The sequence below is a fragment of the Raphanus sativus genome, chromosome 3 (assembly GCF_000801105.2).
Source record: "Raphanus sativus cultivar WK10039 chromosome 3, ASM80110v3, whole genome shotgun sequence".
In the NCBI taxonomy this organism is placed as follows: domain Eukaryota; kingdom Viridiplantae; phylum Streptophyta; class Magnoliopsida; order Brassicales; family Brassicaceae; genus Raphanus; species Raphanus sativus.
In genome coordinates this window covers 11,973,850-11,995,676 of record NC_079513.1, presented here as the reverse complement: position 1 = coordinate 11,995,676, position 21,827 = coordinate 11,973,850, and the positions used below count along the sequence as shown (strand labels likewise).

The window sequence follows — 21,827 nt, the reverse complement described above, 5'->3', positions numbered from 1 at the left end:
CGTCCGTTTTATTTTTAAGTGTCATTTTAAAATTGTATACATAGGGAAAAAAATAATTTTGTATATTTTTTCAAAGAACATCTTAGAATAATAATTTACAGAGTCAGTTGGAGTCTGTAAAAGTCGATGACAGAAAAAACATCTTAGAATAATAATTAGTGATAACAAAAATATAATTAATACTTTTGATCCACATGTTCTAAAAGAAAAGTAATTAATAACAACTATTTTAAAATGATATTGATTATTATTTACATGGTGTGAAACCATGATTATATAATTTTTTACAAAGTTACCTACGATTTATATTTCTTATTCTCTTCCAGGATGATAAAACTCAGCCAATAATGATATTGGTTAACTTTTATAACATGACTTTTCACATTAGATTTATTTTCTATTAATAATTTACTATATTTATTAATAGATACAAATATTTTTAAAATCTTAGATATTCTTGTATTTTTTTTAAAAAAATTATGTATATCAAATGTTATAAGTATTATTTCGGTAAGTGTCGATTTTAAAACAATTAGTCATCAAATTTGTCCCTCTTAAATATAAAATTTTAATACTAATATATTTGTAGGTTCGGAATGAACTTCTGAAAAAAAAATTTGGGTTACTTGAAACACATTTTTGGGCGAGAGCTTTGTTAGTCAATTTGACAATGTTATTTGTTTGTTAGCTTACTAACACGTTCTAACACGTTCGAAGGATTTTGTGAGCGACGTGGAGTAATTGAAAAGTTTTTAATTACATGTTAAATTTTGTGCTTGATTGTAGTATATCTAAAAGTATTATGTTCGTGATTAAGAGTACGTCTCTAACAATATTTTTATTCAAAACTTTCCTTAAATAAATGGTAAAATCACATTGTTTTCCTAATCTAACATGTTTTAGCTTCTCGAGTTTTTTTTTGTTTGGTCTTAATATTAAAAAGGTATTAACATATTTTACAAAATAACTTTTTATGGTCATGGTGATAGCTGAGATCAAAGGAAAGTATTGGTCTTTGACTGACACCTTGAGATCGTGTTTATACATGATAAGATCAACTGGATGCTTGTCTGATAAAGCTTGGGGACACTTTGATTCTCATTCCTTCATTTCCCTCCACTTCACCTTCCCAGCATAAATCTTCATAGCCACGTGAGAGACTCTGAACTTGAAAGTATTGCACTCTCCCATAATGAAAGGTTTATCAAAACATCCCCTCTTTCTCATAGCCAGTGTACTCGCTCTTCTCAAACGCCACACATTGTTTCAACACCAGTGAACATCTGTCAGCGATCTCTTCGAGCGTCCAATGATAAAAAGGTGATTTTTCCTTGTGAGAGACATGAATTCTTCCATCACCTCTTACTAAATGGGTTGCACCATTAAGAAATCTAAACACCAGGTCAATATGCTTCCTACAACAAACACACAAAGAACATGTAATAAAATAATAGGCCCTAAACTTGCAGTAGCAGGCAGTGTTCAAAATCATATGCAAGACCACACAACAGTACAGCACCAGTCTCTGTAAGACCTGAATCAGTCTCTTTGTCTTGGAAGCCGGCGTGGGAGAAGTTGAAAGATGACTCGGTCGAATCTTCTGCAGTTAGGGATGAGGATGTAATGTAAAGCAATTTGGCTGCATCAACTCCATGTAAGAGGGGAATCTCCACGTCTCTTAAAAGTTCCACGTTTGAAAAGAAAATATAAGAATGATTTGGATGAAGCGGTGGGATTTGCGGAGTTCGTCATCTTTATTTATAGGATATATTATATATATTCCGCCCGTCGCTACTAAAACTGCAACACAAAAGAACATAATTCAAATCAGCCTCAATCAAACAATGAAGAAAATTATACTGAGAATATACACAAACAAAGAAAGCAAAGTAAGAAACAGCATTGTAAAATACAACAAATCTCTAAAAACAGCTACATAAACCGTAACAACAAATCAACTAAATCAACAATTCAGAAAGAAACGGAGAGATCGTGACAAAGAAAAAGAATGAAACAGAGGGAGAGAGAGATTAATCTAGGCATATGTCAATCACATAAAATAAAATGTCAAACTTAACTTACATTAGCTTTAGTGGCATCTGAAGTAAAGTTTGTGGTGAGGAGGCCATTCAGTTTGGGTATAATATCAACTCCGCCACGGGATTGTCTTTGAGAAGACCGTTGCTAATACTTCTTCCTGAAAAAGCCAATTAACAAAAGCTTTGATACAAAAAGACATAATGAAGATGTGAGGATATGGTTCATAGATAAGCTTTATACCTTCATTGCTTCAGATCTTGAAGTTGCGTCAACAGCAAGAACAGCTATTCGAGCTCTCGCACAGTCTGTCTACCAGTTCATATGGCAGCGATTCTCCTCTATGCTGTTGTGTGAACCTGAAGAAAGCTAAGAAGAGTAACCCCAAAATCCAATCTTCAAGTTTGATGCTTTAAACAAAAGCGAAAATATGTTTCCATATACCTTATGACTGAGACGTCGCTGCAAGGGTTAACGCTCCCTCACTGAAAAGTGTAATTAGAAGAAACTTAATGCCATAGAATGCTACGTAATCAGATTAATAGAGATAAGAGAAGGAAGATACTCCATTGAACGCTTACTCCAAACAATCCTTAGGCCTAAAGACGCTTAATGATCCTTCCACGACGCATCCACCGACAACTTTTCCGATGTATCCAGTGAGATGGTTATTGTCCTGGCGAAGATGTTGATGGCAGAGTAAGACTCGAGCAGTGAATCCACAGACAATGGACAGGGAAGATAAAAGGACCTACTTCTTCGCCGGAGAGAGAAGAGATGATTGCGGCGTAAGCTTTGTAGGAAAAATCATAAAGAAGAAATTGATGGATCGAGATGTAGTGGAGTATTGCTTGTGGAGAAGTGGATCGATAGAACTGAATCGCTGTGGTATCAAACGGTGAAAACGAAGAGGCAGAGGTGTAGATCCTCGAGCGTAAGGGAAAATCGATTGACAAAGCCCAAGCGTAAAGCAGACGAAGCCCAGACACAAATCAATAGACTTAAGTCCATCTGACGTGTTTTAATGAAATGTTCTGATTGGCCAATTTTTTATGTCGACGTGGACACTCTATCTATGAAGCTTATTTACCTTTTAATATAGTATTGATTATCTATTTTCCATTCTCCATATACTATATGTCCATATGTTCAATGTTTTTTTTTCTGCTAAAATCCATATGTTCAATGTTAAATGTATACTTATGTGTTTTAGACATTTCATCAGACTTTAGATACATATTTATAATTTGGATTTGGGATTTAAAACTAAACATCACTATTGAACATATAACGGAGATAAGTAGAGAGATTTAAGATGATTTGAAGACACTAAAATTCATAAAGTTTTCCACAATAACTCGTTCATGTGGTTATGTCCACCGAAAAAGAACCTCGCATTTAAAAGTTAGGTGATGTCAAGGCATCCTTGGATGTTTTAATAAAAAAAAAAAAAGTCAGGTGATGTCACTGAGAGCTTTGACCTACAAGAGACTACGAAAAAAATAAAACAGAAAAACATAAACCATCGAATAGGTATGAAAATGTAGAACTTTAAACAATTTTTAGAGAAATCCATATCAAAAACTCACATATATGTGTCTATATGGACAAATACTAAATGGTTTATCCATATTGTTTTCAAATAATGACCACTGATATGTTCAATGATTTTTCGTTCACATTTTTTTCCAACATAGTACATGTATGTTCACAAATCCACGCATATGTATCTATAGTCACATATGTTGAGTTACATGTTCATGAAATTGATTATATGTTCAAAATCAACAGAGTTAGAGTACAATCAAAATCCGTTGTAGTCTAGCTGGTCAGGATACTCGGCTCTCACCCGAGAGACCCGGGTTCGAGTCCCGGCAACGGAGAAATTGTTTTTTAATTTTTTTTGAATAGCAAACCGGATTATGGTTCAGTAAACCAAGAATTATACAATACCAGAGGGAAAAGGAAAAACCCTCAAGCCGGCGTTTTGTCTCTGTTTCTGTCAAAGTCGACTCCTTTTTTTTTTTGAGATTAGAGAGAGAAAATGCAGAGGATGAGATCTTGTCGGTCACTGGTTAAGCCTCTCTTGGAGGAGAGCAGCAAGCTTCGAGGGTATTATTGCACGAGCTCCTCAGAAAAGATCGTAGCTTCGGTGCTTTTCGAGAGATTACGCGTTGTGATTCCCAAACCAGATCCTGCCGTCTACGCCTTTCAGGAGTTCAAGTAAAAGCCATCTCTCCTTCTGTTTCTCACCTTTGGTTTCAGGAGCTACATCATTTTGTTTTATGTAATTGCAGATTCAATTGGCAACAGCAGTTTCGTCGTAGATACCCTGATGAGTTCTTGGACATTGCTAAGAACAGGTTAAGTCACTTCTTATCACTTTGATAGTTTTAATTTTTTGTTGAGAGATCATTATGTAATGTATCCGGAATGCATAAATCTGGTCAACGGTTTCTTAACTTTGTGTCATCTGGTCAACCCAATTAATCTTTGGTTGATCTTTGGGATGTGTGAATAAACAGAGCCAAGGGTGAATATCAAATGGACTATGTGCCTGCTCCCAGAATCACAGAGGCTGACAAGAATAACGATAGGAAGTAAGTTTTTTTTTTTATTATTAAAACGACATGGACTTGTCTTCTTCTTCTTTCGCTTACTGCTTGCAATTACTATAGGTCATTATATAGAGCTCTTGACAAGAAGTTGTATCTACTCATCTTCGGCAAGCCGTTTGGAGCTACTAGTGACAAACCTGTCTGGCATTTCCCTGAAAAAGTCTACGATTCTGAGCCTACTCTTCGCAAGGTGATGATGCTTTTATCTCCCCTTCCCTTATTCTAGTGTGTATTGTTATGTAAAATTTTGGTGTTTTGCAGTGCGCTGAATCTGCTTTGAAGGGAGTCTTGGGAGACTTAACTCACACTTACTTTGTTGGGAATGCTCCAATGGCTCACATGGCTATTCAACCTTCTGAAGAAACACCTGATTTGCCATCTTACAAGGTTAAACAACAAATCTTTCTGAGATTAAGAAAGCATTCAAAGACTCATCGGTTACTTAATCTGATGGATTCTTTTGAACCTTCCCTTCTTTTGTTGTTGTTGTTGTTGTAGAGGTTCTTCTTCAAATGCAGTGTAGTAGCAGCATCGAAGTACAACATCAGTAACTGCGAGGATTTTGTGTGGGTAACCAAAGATGAGCTTTTGGAGTTCTTCCCTGAGCAAGCTGATTTCTTCAACAAGATGATCATTAGCTGAGAGACTAGTCTCCCTCACCACAAAATAAAACCCCTTTTTTACTTTTCTCTTTTCCTTGTGGTTCTGATTAGGGAGGAACATTGAAAAACTTTTGAAGACATTACATATGGTGTGTGAAGGTCTTTGTAACTTTTACCAAACCATGTCTCTTGTTTTGTAGTCACATGTGTTAAGTGAGGTTTACGTGGAGCTTATGCAAACCCTAAACACCAAATGCAGTTCCTCTCTCTAGCTTCACGTAATCATATATAGTGCGTACAATGCATAAAAAAAACAGCCTTGTAATCATATTCATATTCGTCATCAAGTCTCGAGTCTCAAACTCAATTTGATTATAAAACATTATTAATCGATATAACCAAAAAGAAAAATCAACTGTAATCTGGATCACTGAATGAAATGAATACCAAATGATTATATACACAACATTGTCTGGTAACCGAATCAAACATCATTTTGTTTCGGGTTTAATATTAGTTCTTTAACTTCATGAGTTTTTATCTATGTATTGCGTGTCAACTGTATTGCAACTTATTTACCAGTCAAAATCCACACAATATATTTTTTTCCTTCACATGGTATAAAGTAAGGTTCATGGAGTGATGATCTTTGTTTTGTAACCAGTATCCTTAAATAGACGCGATAAAAGTAGAGGCGAAAAAGTCGTGATGTAGTGTAAGCCACAAACTACTAGTTAACCAATAAATATGGATTAGCGAGAGAAGAAAATATAAGAGAGATCTGATCATTTCAAAATAACAAAATAACAAATCGGAACATCAAAAAAAGATATATAGAGAGAATGGCATCAGCAGAGCAAAAGGAGGTAGAAGAAAATGGGTCAATGATTTCAGGCTTGTTGGACAAAGCCAAAGGTTTCTTTGCGGAGAAGCTAGCTAGTGTTCCGACACCGGAAGCCACCGTGGACAACGTGGACTTTAAGGGAGTGACACGTCAAGGTGTAGACTATCACGCCAAGGTCTCGGTGAAGAATCCTTACTCTCAGACGATCCCTATTTGCCAGATCTCTTACGTCCTCAAGAGTGCCACAAGGTTTCCTCTTCTGACCTTTTTCTCTCTTTTTGTTGCAATTGTTTATGAACCGTTTGATGTACATGACCTAGCGTAATACCAATTTTATATAATACTGAGAGGTTCTTTTTTTTTTGGAAAATTATAATAGCTTAGTTTAGTTTTTTTTTTAAGTTTAGTTATTCATGTGCACCTATTCATTTGATGATATCTGACAGCTATTAATATTGAATCCATAACGTTTATATCTTAGTATCTTACACATGTTAACATAATACTAATACCACGTTCTCGAAATGATATATCGTCTCAGGTTTGTATATTACATAAATAAATAGCTTAGATTATAACATGTGCATACCAGTAATTTGTTGTGGGACGTTAGGCACGTCGTGTAGGTTCATAACATGCTAATTAATAATTTTCGTGGTTGGGTAGGACGATAGCGTCGGGGACAATACCGGATCCGGGTTCGTTGGTTGGGAACAATACAACGGTTTTGGACGTACCGGTTAAGGTGGCTTATAGCATAGCGGTTAGTTTAATGAAGGACATTGGCTCGGACTGGGACATTGACTATCAACTTGACATTGGACTAACCTTCGACATTCCTGTTGTTGGTGACATTACCATTCCTGTCTCTACTCAGGGCGAGATCAAGCTCCCTTCCCTTCGCGACTTCTTTTAATTTCAATTATGGGTTGTCTTAATTATCATCTAATGTTCAATAACGTACGATCCGATCCACAAACATAGGCGATTCGGAGATTATCAATTCTGCATTTCTTTTTATTTATTTTTATTATTTGGATTGTTAAGGATATTTGTTGGTTATGTGTGTTTGCATGGTGTTGTTTATGATTTTAACTAGTCTCGTGCATAGAATAAAACTACAAATGCCAATATGCAATAATACCTGACTTTGAAGATCAAGAGTTTGAATAGTGACAACAAAAGGAAGTATCATTTAGCATTAGGCTCCTGAGTCCAGAAGATATATACTTTTTAGTTGTCATCAAACAAATAACCAAAATGACCATCCGGTTCCACAATTTCGAAGGGTTAGTGTTAAGTGTGAACTTTTGTCCATGGTTATATATTTTTAAAAAGATACTAGTAAGACCATCCACAATGGTGGATTCCACTAAGTAATCCTTAGCTATTATTTTACTATATTTCATTTTAATTGAATAGTCAAAGACTTTAAATAAAAAAATGAGTCCAATGGTGGATTCATTGAGGAATCCTTATATTCACAAATAAATGATCCAACCTATATTCTCCATATCAGTTGCCAATTGTAACAGCTCCACAGAGTGTCTGATAACAGAGTATGACACACTCTGTATGCAACATAATAATATCCTTTAACGAAAAATCAGAGAGCCATCATCAACCAGTGTTTGATGCAAAGAATGACCTTATCACAACGCTTACTTGATTCCAAGATTAATCTCCTCAAAATCCAAATCCAAAGCAGCCAGTGTTACTTCACTTTCAAGCCACTCTCAAGAAGCTGCATCGCCTTGTCTCCTCTCAGCAAGCAATGTTTTCGTTATGCTCTAATACAGAAAGATCTCAGAGAGTACCTAGTTGTTCACATCTGCTCTAAGTCTATCCAGAGACAGCTCTGTCCAGACTTGAAGCCCCGCAAAGCTCAGAGCTGTTGATGCGACGGAGAACTGCAAGTACCTCACCCCCATTAGGAACTATGATGACAGCTTCGCCACTTAAAACTTAGTCCCCACCAGACACTCAATCTAATCATATTAGCATGATGATGCCATCTGCAGCAAGCAACACAACATGATCTCACATCAGTATCACAACTATGTATCCGATCAAACTAAAAATTGACAGTTTGGATCAGAAAGAGAGAAACTTTTGCAGAAAAATTGAGCTGTAAACCAATAAAAATGAACTCTTTCAGAATTGTACAGCAAAAGACATGATCCCACGTTGAAACCCATCAACAAACATCAATTTCAATATGTATTAAAAAATAAAAAAACTGGAGAAAATTGAAGAACACAGAGACATGAAAGGAGGAGGAGCTGGGGAAGATTCAATGCAGAAAGCAAGCATAGTTATACAAAAAAAAATCGATCAAATAAGCACGAAAACCTGATGGGTTGGATATTCTCTTTTAGCACAGGCCTCCTGCATCTCTAACTCTTCTTCTTACAGAAACAAAAATCAATCTCTCTTCTTACAGAAACAAAAAGTATTATTACAAAAAAAGCAATACGGTCAACACTGACCTTTTTTGGGTTTAATTTTCACTTTTCCAGAGCTGTCTCTCCACATCCGTCAAAAAGGGATCGGATCAAACAAGGTTTTAGCTTTATGAATCTTCAAAAACACTAAATCAAAAAAATGAAAACTTTTATGAAGGTAGTGAAATGGGTACTTGAGACTGTGCAGAAGCAGATGTTAAAGAGGGACAAAGACGCAGACTTGGAGTGTCAACAAATGCCAATGATGATGATTAATGATGACCATTAACAAAGAACTCGATCAGAAGCAAGGGAACTCAACAGTCTGAAGCTTTACAGGAGCAAGAACACATCTTGGAAGTGACGAGAAGGAAAAAGAGAGAGAAGAGAGAAGGGGATCTCAAGCTGCCAGCTGTGCTAAGGATCAAATCCTTAAATCCCTTGGTTAAGGATTGATCCTTAGGTTATTTAGTTTAAATAATATTATTTTAACTAATTTGCCTAGGTTAAAACGCTAAAGACACTCGACGGACTCCTGTTGCAGATGGTCTAATACTACTAACTAAAATAATTGTGATTAGAGAGCAAATATATTATACTGCTAGGCAGCAAAAGTGAGACCATGTTGTAGGTTTCATTAGAAATTCCGGAGTAGTCAATATGTCTCTTTAAAGTTTAGGTGAGCTCCGACCCATTTCCCTCCATATTTTTGTTTAAATAAGAGCAGATAACAAAGGAGGAACAGTGTATGTAACTAGATTGTCACTCAATGTCACTGCATCCGATATCCTCCTTGTCCTTGTGTCGGAATGGTGGGTTTAGTAAACAGTTAATAGACCTCAATGATACGATATTCATTGTACGAATATGGGCTTTAAAATAAAAGTCAAAGATCATAAATATGGGCCTATAACATCCGTTGATTTATAAGTCCAACAAACGGCTATGATACTGTCGCATTAGCCCTACCTAATACACGCTCTATATAAACTAAACTAAAGATTTCTAAACTCACACAGCTTTTTAGGGTTTATGACTTTTTCCACCCAGCCGTTTCTGTAATTCTACTTAGCAGTCGAATTAGTTAATCTTTTCTTCTTCTTTAGTTTAGATCTGTGTCAAATGATGCAATGAAGAGTTAATATCGGAATGGTTTAATAGATCGTGTGGGGCGAATATCGTTCTCGCGAGATGAAATCCGATTATATTATGGTTCGTATTCGCTGAGCATCGAACTTTTAGTTAATAACGAGGGACCTATGGGTGAAACGCTCTAATTCAATGCGTATTCAAGCCAAGTTTACCTTCGTATATTCATATATCGGGGAGATTGCCTGAATCTGTGATTTCAATTCCTGAATTCTATTATATTTCCGATTAAATTTTGGGATGATGTTTTGTTTGATTGGTTGATTGAGATAAGCGAAGGACCCAGCAGGGAAGCGAGTATACTCATGGAATGAGGCTTCTCTAACAATATTATCAAACCTTCGTAGATAGAGTTTCTCCAAGAGATCGTTGACAATCTGTTATTGGATTGTCGTGAGTTCTTGGTGTATAGTTTTGTTTTTAATATTTTGAGTTTTGGAGAAAGCAGGGATTGTGTGTATCGGCTTAGTGCTAACAATGCGCTTTGTACGAAAGATTTCTCATGCAAAATCAATTTTGGGGCAGATGGGCAGTTGTGATTCATATTTTCTATTGAATAAGCTCAACAATCATCTTCCCCACATTTTGTTTTCTTTATACAATTTTTTTTCATTAGATTGGTCGGAATCCGTAACTGATCACGAAACTACTTTTTAACACATCTCTATATTTCAACGGAAACTACTGGTGGAAAGTTGGGAACATTTTACTTTGATCACTAGTTAACTTTGCTCCAATGTTTTATGATTGAAATAATCATATCTGAACTGACGAAAAATATTGATTATACAAATCGATTATATAAAGTGTCCCTGAATCACGATATAGGAGGAGCGTTAAGAGGTGGCTATACAATTTGAGGATGTACTCTTCAGATTGATAGCCTCCAACATTCTTTGTCGACCAGATTCTAAATGATAAGAATCAAAACTTAAAAACCCATTTCTCAATCTTACCAATTAAACATGAAGTTTAGAACATATCAGAATCGTCTCCTGGAAATTTCTAGATTTAAGAGTTGTGGCTGTGGTCAGAAGGCGAATTGGATGCTGTTAGCTCCTTATCTGGATTAGTCGATCTGGCAATACGAAGAATTCTGATCCGGAGCTGTTATCTGGCGGCTTTGCTGTATCGTGTTAAGATTCTAATTTGCTAGGTTGTATAGCTGTACCGCTTTTATTCAAATTCTCTGATTTAACTTGTTGGTTATCAAGTTCAAAAAAAAAACTTGTTGGTTATCCCCATTTTAATGCGTTTGTCTACTAAAGAATACTAGGTGATTTTCCCATCTGCATAAATATTTTTGAATTTTAAATATTTAAAACCAAATCAGTTTTGTTAATTGCATTTGGTTCAATTTATTGTAATTTGTAAATATATTTTGGTATTTTTTATAATGAATTATATATTGTTTTAGAAAAATAAAGTGGTATCGTATTATCTAAATTTAGTTTGGATCAATTGGCATTCATATTTTACCTTTTAATCATTTTACTAGATATTGACCCGAACTTTGAAAGCGTGGAATATTTTGGAAATAAACCAAATTTATATGATATAAATTTGTATTTTTAATTGTGTATCTATATTTAAATGTTACAAATGAAACATTATATTTAGTGTTATGAAATTCGACTCTGACCCACGGTTAAACCGAAAAAACCGGTGATCCTATATGTATTTTGGTTTGGTTTTAAAAAGAAAAATTGTTATTTAAAAGTTCTATAAGACCCGCAAAAAAGTGCTAAAATACTGGACTCGACAACCGGTTAAACCGATGGATAATCTATTATGTAATACAATTTGACTTAAATTGTCATATTTAAAGTATTATAATTCATGAATATTTAGATTAATGGTGGATATTATGAATGTCATATTCCAATTTTACAAAAGTTACCTATACAATTTTTTAGTCAAAATAATTAAACTATAATTTAAATTAATATAATTTTATGAAAACAAGATAATTCATTTATATAACCCATATGGTATCAGTTTTACTTATATTTTAAAACTTTTAATTATAGTACAAATTAATACTATTAAAATAAGAACATGACCTATTAATATAGGTGCGGTTCAATTATTTTAATATGATTATTAAAGCCTCTTATTAAGCATTTAAAAATATATTATGCAAATAAAAGATAAATATAACTAAAAACATAAATATAAAATTATTGTTTTATAAAAATGTAAAACAAAAAAATATATCCGCTCTTTTAAAGGCGGGTTAGAATCTAGTTTATGTTTATTTTTATATTGTTAAACATAACGAGATTAAATATCTGAACAGAAAGTATATACTATTAAATATACTATTCGTATATTATAGATTGCATAGTTAATGCTAAATATTATATATATTTTGAATATAAATAACCAGATTCTTATGTCAAATTATATTTTGATCTGTAAAAAATAGAAATTATCACAATAATGTATCAAAACCCTAAATAACACATAACCTATAAAAGACAAAATGAAACTTATTAAAGGACATTTAAAATATAAAGAAACATCAAAGCTGTGATAAACAAATATTAAATAACATAAATTAGATTAACAAATAATAAACATAGAATGCATATGTAATGTTTTATAATTTTTCTCGAAGTATATAAGATAAATTATTGATAATATATGATATTTATTTTTCATAGTTATTCTGTTGATGTTTTATGAAGTGTGATTGTTTCTAATGTTTTCAATACTGTTGAGATTATTTTCAACCCACAACTACAAGAAATGATTGATTTCAATTTTAAATAGCCTAATGGTAATTTAGGTGTTATTAGAAAGAGAATTTTCGTCAAAATTTACACTCTATAAATTAAAATATATAAATTAATACATTGATGATCAATATAAATATTAAATTTGAATAATTTATAAGATTCGTTTAGATTTTAAATAAATCATATTAAATCGTTAATTATTGAGTATCTATATATTAATCTGTACATGTTTGAATTTTAAATTTCAATAAAGTTTAAGTACTCTATATAGGTCTTTATCCATTAGACCATCTTCAATAGTACTATATAATTTTCTCTATATTTAATTTTATAATAGAGTTAATCTATTTTATAGTAAAATATAGAAAATTTTAAATTTCAATAGGGTTTAAATACCCTACGAATCTTTATCCATTAGACCATCTTTAATAATACTCTATAAATTTTTTAATATTCAACTATATAATAGAATTACTCTATTTCAGAGTAAAATATAGAATATAATTAGGATGCCCTTATTAACATTTGTACTGTACGAGATGACCAACATTATATTCTTGTCTAAATTGTGAGTAAAAACAAACAATGCCACACTTATCTTTGGTTTACTGATAAACCCGAAGGCCTAACCATAAATGGACCGTCAAATTAATTTTAGTAATCAGAAATATCGACCGGGTCCGTTATCGTTGAAGAGAACAAAGTCTGATTCACTAATCGTCGTCATCCACAAAACAAATTAAAAAAAAAAGCAGATTAAGAATTTTGTGTGACCTATCCTCGCGTCGCGACTTCTGGAAGGGACTCACCACAATCCCTCTCCTTCACTCTGAGATATTTTGATTACTGGAAACATGGCGTTCCTTGTCCGATCGCCGGGTATACCCACCGTCTCTGCTCGAACCATCTTCTCCGATTCGAACTCGAGGTCAAGTCAAGCGTTTACCAAGAGGAATGATACTGTTTCCGCGAGAAAGTTGATTGGTTTCAAGTCGAGATTATACGCGAAATTCTCAGCTCCTGTGAAAGAAGACTGCAAAATCAGCAGACCTGAGGAGGAAGAAGAAGAGGATAAGCAGAGGTACTACGTCAATAAGGGTCACGCCGTTCAGTGTCTCAGAGAGGAGCTTCCTTCCTTGTTCTACAAAGACCCCAACTTCGCCATTTACAGGTTCACGTTTGTCAATACTTCGTGATTAATCTGTCTGTCTGTATCCTAATTGGTCTCCTCTTTATACTGCTTTAGTGTTCCTGCTTTCTCTCTACTTAATCTTAGCTATATATGTTATATTGATTTAGCTCTTGTTGTCCTATTTTTGACAGGGATGATATTGTGTTCAGAGACCCTATTAACACCTTCATGGGAATTGATAACTACAAATCCATGTTCTGGTTGTTACGTTTCCTTGGAAAGATCTTCTTCAGAGCACTCTGCTTGGACATTGTTAGTATTTGGCAACCCAACGAGAAGACTCTCATGATTCGATGGACTGCTCACGGAGTTCCTCGTGGTCCCTGGGAGACTCGTGGTCGCTTTGATGGCACTTCTGAGTATAAATTCGATAGGAACGGGAAGATTTATGAACACAAAGTCGATAACGTCGCTATTAACTCGCCTCCAAAGTTTCAAATGCTTACTGTTCAAGATCTTGTTGAAGCCATTAGCTGCCCTTCCACACCCAACCCGACGTATTTTGAGTTTAGAGATTTATCATCATCTTCGGAAACATAATTGTGTTCATAGTCTTTTGTGTGTTTATAGATATAGAGTAATGAAGCTATGTGACTCTATTTTGGTGTGTAATATAAGATGAAGAAGAGTGAAATGAAATAAAACCAATAAAAGCGTTTTTATGCGTATAACCAAGAGAAGCTTATGTACATACATGTTCGATGTCTAATGTGTAGGTTGGGTCACCAATACACCTGAATCGTTGAAAATTTGAAAAGAGCAAAGTTAAGGGCAATGCTCTTTTGCCAAAGTAAAACTGTGAACTGAGCCATGGGGCTTAGGACGTGTAAATTGGCAGGTCATTTGGTTAGCTAATCCACACGTGTGGGTCTCAGGATATTGACTAGACCATGTCTAGAGTTAACTAGATCCACCTCTGTTTCAAACTGTGGTTAGCTAAAAATTAAAAAAATCATGCAGAATCTCACCTTGATTATTTAGTGTTTTTATTTGTCAACCACCACATTTATAGCATATATACAAGACATGTGAACATTTCTTTTAGATATCTCTATGGAATTACAGTGCTATATTTTAATGTATAGTAGGACAAAAGACAAGTATTTAATTTAATTCACTACTAGATTCTGACCCGCCCTTAAAAGGGCGGGTATATTTTTTTTTTATATTTTTTTTAGAAATTTAATTTTTTTATATTTGTGTGTTTTTAGTTTTATTTGTGTTTTTCTTTGTATATTATTTTCTCTTAAATGATTAATTAGATATTTTAATATTTATTCTATTAAAACACAAGTATGACCAAATTTCTAATTAATTTATGTGATAATTAGAGATTTTAATATATTCTATTAAAATAGTTGGACCAAACATATATCAATAGATTATGTTTTTTGTTTTAATAGATTTAGATTAAAATATGATTAAAAGAAAAACCTTTACTATATCATTATATATAGTAAAATCTAAATTATCAGATAAATTATCAAATTCATATTTGTTTTCTAATATATTCTAATGATTTTTATATGAAAATATTTTATCATAAGTTTCCTTAAAGTCTAGATTCTTACCCGCCCTTTTAAAGAACGGGTATATTTTCGTTTTAATTTTTTGAGAAATTTAATTCTATATTTCTATTTTCTGTAATTATATTTGTAATTAATATTAATATAATTTAATATATTTTTGGTAACTATATTAATATATGTCATGTTACATAACTATATACTTGTGTCATATGCCTTTCAAAAATTATTTTTAAACTTTATTTCTAAAGTTTGCAACATATTATATTTTCTTATTTGTTACCTAACATAATTAGTCAAGAATATTCGTATTAAAAAAAACCGATTCAGAATCGACCAGAAAATCAAAGTCTCATAACCAATGTTTTGAAACCTGACCCGGACCCGCAGTTAAACCGGTAAATCCAGTGACCAAGCTAAATTCGGTTTAGGTTTTGTGAAAAACCTAATATTTAAAACCCCAGTGAACCCGCAAAAAATCACTAAAACCCGGTTGCCGGTTGAACCATTGGTTGAACTAAAATATAACTTTTACTTTTTTTATTAGTTTTTAGTTATGTTTTGAAAATTTATTTTATATAATTTTAATAAAGAAAATAAAGTTTTTATTTTTGTTATCGACAATTTATTAGTAACGTTTTACTTCTGATTTACTTTGGATTTGAAATTTAATTTTATTATTCACATTAAATATATAAATATTTATGATTTTTTAAGTTTTGATATTATTTGTTAGATGTCATAAATTAACTTGTTACAAAAAAAAATCTAAATTACTTTTGATATTTTATCTATCATGAATATAAATGCTATTAATAAACCGGTAAATCCAGTGACCAAGCTAAATTCGGTTTAGGTTTTGTGAAAAACCTAATATTTAAAAACCCAGTGAACCCGCAAAAAATCACTAAAACCCGGTTGCCGGTTGAACCATTGGTTGAACTAAAATATAACTTTTACTTTTTTTAGTTTTTAGTTATGTTTTGAAAATTTATTTTATATAATTTAATAAAGAAATAAAGTTTTTATTTTTGTTATCGACAATTTATTAGTAACGTTTTACTTCTGATTTACTTTGGATTTGAAATTTAATTTTATTATTCACATTAAATATATAAATATTTATGAATTTTTAAGTTTTGATATTATTGTTAGATGTCATAAATTAACTTGTTACAAAAAAAAATCTAAATTACTTTTGATATTTTATCTATCATGAATATAAATGCTATTAATTGTTATTGATAATATATATATATATACAAAATGGTATTTGGCATGGAGAAATCAAAACATCTAATGTATGAATTGCTTGCTTTCAATTAATGTAGTTGAATATTCTTGCTTTGCTTATATATATATATAGTTAATGCATACGTGATTTTTTCTAATCAAAAAGAAGGCATCCCGAAATTATAGGAAGTAAAGTGGAGGAGGTATAAAAACATCAAGTCTCGTTATCTATATATACTTGTCAGTTAATTTTTCTTGGCAGCCGATTTTTGCAGTTACCTTAATATAAAAGGTGTATTAAAAGTATATTTACTGGCAGTTATAAAATTTAAAAAGTGGATACAACTAATATCAGTTGGTCATACTTCAACTTTAATAGTATTGATACAAATGGCGATTGGGAAAGGACTCTTTTGTTAATCTTGATTCTTTTCAGCGAATCTCTTCGCTGGTAAATCTTTTGATCTTCATTCTTCATCCTTCATAGATAGTTGAAGCTACACATATTTCTGAAACAATTTATTGATTTGTTTTGAATGTCATGTCAGATGGCTTTGATGTTATGGATAAAAAGAAATCGAAGCCGATCTGAAACTTTCTGAGGTAGATCCTCGTTAAATCATCCAATTTGATGGCTTACTGCATAAAGATAGAGATCCACCATAAAAGCACTTCAACAGATCAGTAAAGGTAAATTGAACTTAACATCTTTGTATTTCTTCTTGATCCATATATAGCTAATGCAATATAACGTTCACGAAGAACAAAAACAAAAACCACAGAAATTATAAGAATAACATAGATGTTAACTTACGCGATTTCATGAAAACAAAACATACACAAAATAAATAAATAAACAGATCGATATTGAAGCTTTTATTTTTTAAATTGATTGATTAACAAAACCATATAAGATTTGACTGGACATACTTTCGCTACAATAACAAAACGTACTCTTTCAAGATGATGAATAATATTTACCTTTTTATCTGCAAATATGATTTCCAAACTCTCACCAAACCGGCGTTGGATGGTTTGCAGGTGTGTAGCATTGACTTGGATCAACCATATCCATTTCCATGGACTAAACCATATCCATTTCCATGGACTAACTTCGTCAATGTACGATATCTTTTGAGTGGAAGACATTTATAGCTATTATTCATTGAAAAAAATATGATTGCTTTGAGGTTTAGAATGCAGTATATATAAGATTGGTCAAGGCCGATATTTAGCATACAGTATTTCCATTCAATACAGTTTGAGAATATTTTTTTCAATATTACAAATCTTGAGTATCAAGTTAGTTTAAGTTATGGAAAATAAGATTTTCTAAATCAGCATATCCGACAGTTTGTTAGAAACTTCCGATTTATTTTGTTTCTATTTGAAAAATGTATTTGTGGAAGATTGGTAAATATAATGATTGGCCTAGTGTATTTGATTTGTAATGTTAACGACTTTTAATTTTCTAGTTTTTGTTGTTTGTTATTAATTGAAAAAGATTTGCAACTATAACTGGAACAGTAGTTTTAATAATTATAAACGAATTTGGCATAATAATAAATTTGATATATATATATATAATATAATATATATATATATTTTTTTTTTAAACACGCCGGCTTTAAGTTAATAATTATCTATAATTGTATTTTTGTGGTTTTTTCAATATATGAGGGGTAGAAATAAAATAAAAACATTAATATTTGGGGTTTAGGATTTGTGAATTAGGGCTTAATGATTTATGATCATATACGTTAGGGTTTCATAATTATGAATACTGACAAAATACATTATATCAGGTTTTAGGTATATATATATTACCTGTTAATTTGATAACCTTGAAACTTTGAATCCGATATGTTATTAGACCATGATGGTGTAAGTTTCGATACACAAAACCCACATACATCCATCTACCTTATAAGCAATGAAAAACAAATGATTAATGATTGGTTACGTTACTTGAAATTATAGCTACTGTTTTTTTTTATGTGCAGAGAAATAATATGGATCGGTGATGTTACGATCGGCTAAAGTGATTTGGTTGAACGGCAAAAGAGAGATGAGGCAACAGATTGTTTGTTGGAAGAAAAAAGATATCGTGGAAATATATATATTTATATAAAATCATAGCTTAAAAAATAATTCAGTGGCATAGCTGTAAATATTATTGAAAAGAAGGTCACCTCAAAAAAAGGTCTTCTGTTTTAATAGTATTGATTACTATGTTAGTCTGACATTAATATAATTTTTAAAATAAATAAAAGACAGTGCGTCTTTCCCGAAGTCGTTTTCTAGTACTCGTTTGTACTCACTCAGAAAGGAAAAATGCCATTTGGAAGCACTTCTACTTCACTCACCTTACTTCTCTCTCCCTCTTTCTTTCTCAAGTTAGCTTAGCAGTCTCTCACCACAAAGTCTAACCTCACATCACAAATCCGAACAAACAGTGATACGGAAGAGAAGACAAGAAGAAAAAGAAGCTAAAAATGGAAGAGGAAGCAGCTTTGGTGACGGATGGTCCAGCAATGACCTTTGAAGAGGTTTCCATGGAACGCAGCAAGAGCTTCGTTAAGGCATTGCAGGTTCCTTATTATCTCTCCTCACAATAATATGGTGTTGAGCCAAGATCCATGATCTCCTTGTAGGCTATAGGGCGTCCATGGTTAGAAGTAAAACCTAAGTGTTGTTGGCAGTAACTTTGTGGATTAAGTGAGTAAAGTTATAGATGGGACCGAGATCAGATGATTGTCGGCTAGTGTTATTAATAGCTCTTTGGGATCAAGACAATGGTTGACTTTTGACTTTTGATCTACCATTGGTTCATGTTAGCTTGTCATGCAGACTGAAAAATCTTGTGTAGTTCTTGATTGCTTTACTCTCTCTCTCTTTTTTTATGCCACAGGAGCTTAAGAACTTGAGGCCTCAACTTTACTCTGCTGCTGATTACTGTGAAAAGTCTTATCTTCATAGTGAACAAAAGCAAATGTATGTAAACATCTCCTTTTAACAGCTTTGAATAATTGCTTTTCATATATATATGCTCTGTTTGTGTTAAGGGTATTGGACAATTTAAAGGACTACACTGTAAAGGCTCTGGTGAATGCTGTTGATCACTTGGGAACTGTTGCTTCCAAACTTACTGATCTCTTTGATCACCAAAGTTCAGACATATCAACTATGGAGCTGAGAGCTTCTTGTGTTAGCCAGGTAACAAGACTTGTCACAACAGTACACTTCTCTACTGATCTATACATTCTCTCTCTTAAGGTTTGTTTTTGTCAGCAACTGCTTACAAGCCGGACATATATAGAAAAAGAAGGTCTTAGACAGCAACAGCTATTAGCAGTTATCCCAATGCATCACAAGCATTACACTCTACCCAGTAAGTAAGAGTTTTCTTGGCCCTTTTGTGAAAAGGATTCTGTTAATCAAATAGCAAATCTAATTCCTTTCTTCTTTGCTCTTGTTAGATTCTGTTAACAAGCGGGTGCACTTTAGCCCTCTCAGACGAACTGACACAAGACAGAATCACTATCAAGATATATCCCGTCTTCAACCTTCAGGTGCAATGTCCTTATCTTGGAGCTTCATATACTAAAAATAGTTATAAATTGAACTGTTTAAGTAATGTTTGGTTTTGAGTCTTTTGACTCACTTAGATGCCCCATCATCGAAATCACTCTCCTGGCATTTAGGCTCAGAGACAAAGTCGACCCTAGAAGGAACAACGACCACTGTTGCACCAAGGTGAGCCCACAAACAGCAGCCTTACTACTGTGATACAAATTCTTGATAACTAAACAACTAACAAATAAACTATTGTGCAGCTCCAAAGATTCAAAAGCTTTTGTAAAGACATCTGGAGTGTTCCATCTTTCAGGTATGAGAAACATTATCATTTCTTCTGATAGTACTTATAGGCTAATAGATTTGGACCATTTCTGATGATACATTGCAGGGGATGAAGAAAACATAATAAACAAAAAGCCTCTGGTCGGAGGTGTTCGTGCAACATCGACCATTACAAGGCAGAGATACGGTGATGCCCATAAGGTAAATAATGTTGAAACAAATATCGCACAGATCGGATTAGATTAGTAAGCTGTGTCAAAAGATATATAAGTTCAATTTCCTGATGAGATATGATTGTTGTTCCTCAGGCTGTTGAAGTTACCAAACTTACGACTGCTCACAATTCACTCGACAACCCGCGAGGAGAGATCATTCAAGCCCCTGTACGGACCAAGAGTGTTCTATCTGCATTCTTTGTCAAACCAAAAACTCCACAGCTTAAAGCTGGTTAACAACTCTTTCTACTGGAACGACATCTCAATATCAACCTTTCTTTTTTTTTTTCTTTCATAAAACGTTATCAATGTAATGAATACAAATGACATGATTATGGTACGGGATTAGCAGAACTGTGTAGATAAAGAACAATGTGCTATTGAAAAATGATTTCTGTTTAAGGTAATAGTTAACCCCTTGTGTCAAACAGACAGTAGATTAACAAACTAAAGAGAACAAAAATCGCTCAAGAGACATCACAACATTTGATTCAGAGCTTTAATCTGACACTAATTCAAGCTTCAGAGCTTCTAAGAATCCATACGGATCTCTGTTCAAATATCTCAGTATCTTGGAGCTGCAACATAGAAAAAAACACAGCCAAAGGTCACAAACGAGAATTCGAATTAGCTAGCACCTAACGTACCTTTAGATTCAGATGTCAAGAGTAGAAAAAGATGCATACATACCTCTATTGTTCTCAAACAATCTTAGGATCACGACTGCAAACTCAAACTTTCAAATAACAAGAACGCTTCTTATTAAAAACTCTCTTAAGAAAACTATCACAAAACCTTAAGCTCTCAAACTTAATTCTCTATCTCACACAACATCTCTGCATATCTTTATATAGCTATCTAATTCTAAAACATAACTCAATATTTCCTAATCTCTCTAGTAAACTTATTCTCAATAGGATTAAGATAACTTCCAACACAAGCTTGTTTCAAGATTATTTCAACATTCTCCCCTTTAAATTTGACATCATCTTTCTTCAACTCTTTTAAACGGATTAGGCTTTTCATCTCTATGAACCGTATCCTTCCCAACGCTTTGGTGAGTATGTCTGCCTTTTGTAATGTACCTAGAACATGCTCTATTTCAATTATCTCCTTCTCACCGTATTCTCGTATAGAGTGAAATCTTGTGTGAATGTGTTTGCTTCTGCCATGTTTTAATTTAATAAAAACTATAAACTAATAAATCATTTTATTACAGTTTTATGATTGTTTTTGTATATATTGTTTGAGATTTATTTAACAATTTAAAACTCATTTTCACACATATATTAAATTTAATATTTGTATTTTATAATTAGGGTCATAAATGAATTGTTATCAACTTTATACCTAAGAATAGAGATA

The 21,827-nt window shown here is 32.9% G+C and overlaps 4 protein-coding genes, 2 long non-coding RNA genes and 3 other non-coding genes across 10 annotated transcripts; 8 read left to right on the top strand and 1 right to left on the bottom strand.

Annotated features, from left to right (window-relative positions):
- The first annotated feature begins 3,847 nt into the window (after positions 1 to 3,847).
- TRNAE-CUC (transfer RNA glutamic acid (anticodon CUC)) lies at positions 3,848 to 3,920 on the top strand. Its single transcript has one exon. It is a non-coding gene; the product is annotated as a tRNA-Glu (tRNA).
- Positions 3,921 to 4,015: 95 nt separating this feature from the next.
- Positions 4,016 to 5,489, top strand: LOC130509820 (uncharacterized). Its single transcript, XM_057006013.1, has 6 exons — positions 4,016 to 4,260; positions 4,335 to 4,400; positions 4,563 to 4,637; positions 4,716 to 4,845; positions 4,917 to 5,042; positions 5,154 to 5,489. The coding sequence occupies exons 1-6, from the start codon at positions 4,082 to 4,084 to the stop codon at positions 5,295 to 5,297; spliced, it is 720 nt and encodes a 239-aa protein (XP_056861993.1). The 5' UTR covers positions 4,016 to 4,081; the 3' UTR covers positions 5,298 to 5,489.
- Positions 5,490 to 6,099: 610 nt separating this feature from the next.
- Positions 6,100 to 7,132, top strand: LOC130509708 (desiccation-related protein At2g46140-like). The gene is made up of 2 exons (XM_057005890.1): positions 6,100 to 6,350; positions 6,768 to 7,132. Exons 1-2 carry the CDS (start codon positions 6,100 to 6,102, stop codon positions 7,015 to 7,017), a joined length of 501 nt encoding a protein of 166 aa, XP_056861870.1. The 3' UTR covers positions 7,018 to 7,132.
- Positions 7,133 to 7,572: 440 nt separating this feature from the next.
- LOC130509556 (uncharacterized) lies at positions 7,573 to 9,052 on the bottom strand. The gene is made up of 3 exons (XR_008943584.1): positions 8,591 to 9,052; positions 8,454 to 8,506; positions 7,573 to 8,116 (listed from the first exon to the last, which is right to left on the bottom strand). It is a non-coding gene; the product is annotated as an uncharacterized LOC130509556 (long non-coding RNA).
- A 913-nt stretch (positions 9,053 to 9,965) lies between these two features.
- On the top strand, positions 9,966 to 10,108 carry LOC130510324 (small nucleolar RNA snoR145). The gene has a single exon (XR_008944001.1). It is a non-coding gene; the product is annotated as a small nucleolar RNA snoR145 (small nucleolar RNA).
- A 27-nt stretch (positions 10,109 to 10,135) lies between these two features.
- On the top strand, positions 10,136 to 10,280 carry LOC130510316 (small nucleolar RNA snoR135). Its single transcript, XR_008943993.1, has one exon. It is a non-coding gene; the product is annotated as a small nucleolar RNA snoR135 (small nucleolar RNA).
- Positions 10,281 to 13,148: 2,868 nt separating this feature from the next.
- Positions 13,149 to 14,285, top strand: LOC108838112 (uncharacterized). The gene is made up of 2 exons (XM_018611085.2): positions 13,149 to 13,606; positions 13,759 to 14,285. Exons 1-2 carry the CDS (start codon positions 13,290 to 13,292, stop codon positions 14,165 to 14,167), a joined length of 726 nt encoding a protein of 241 aa, XP_018466587.2. The 5' UTR covers positions 13,149 to 13,289; the 3' UTR covers positions 14,168 to 14,285.
- Positions 14,286 to 16,691: 2,406 nt separating this feature from the next.
- LOC130509615 (uncharacterized) lies at positions 16,692 to 18,545 on the top strand. 2 transcript variants are annotated; one of them, XR_008943641.1, is made up of 4 exons: positions 16,692 to 16,837; positions 16,935 to 17,076; positions 17,428 to 17,508; positions 18,390 to 18,545. It is a non-coding gene; the product is annotated as an uncharacterized LOC130509615 (long non-coding RNA). The 2 variants fall into 2 exon arrangements; XR_008943640.1 differs by lacking the exon at positions 18,390 to 18,545 and having other exon boundaries at positions 17,428 to 17,605.
- A 152-nt stretch (positions 18,546 to 18,697) lies between these two features.
- LOC108837404 (protein ABIL1-like) lies at positions 18,698 to 20,869 on the top strand. Its single transcript, XM_057004589.1, has 9 exons — positions 18,698 to 18,977; positions 19,298 to 19,380; positions 19,452 to 19,602; positions 19,678 to 19,777; positions 19,866 to 19,958; positions 20,055 to 20,142; positions 20,223 to 20,275; positions 20,354 to 20,448; positions 20,556 to 20,869. Exons 1-9 carry the CDS (start codon positions 18,882 to 18,884, stop codon positions 20,697 to 20,699), a joined length of 903 nt encoding a protein of 300 aa, XP_056860569.1. The 5' UTR covers positions 18,698 to 18,881; the 3' UTR covers positions 20,700 to 20,869.
- Positions 20,870 to 21,827: the final 958 nt, after the last annotated feature.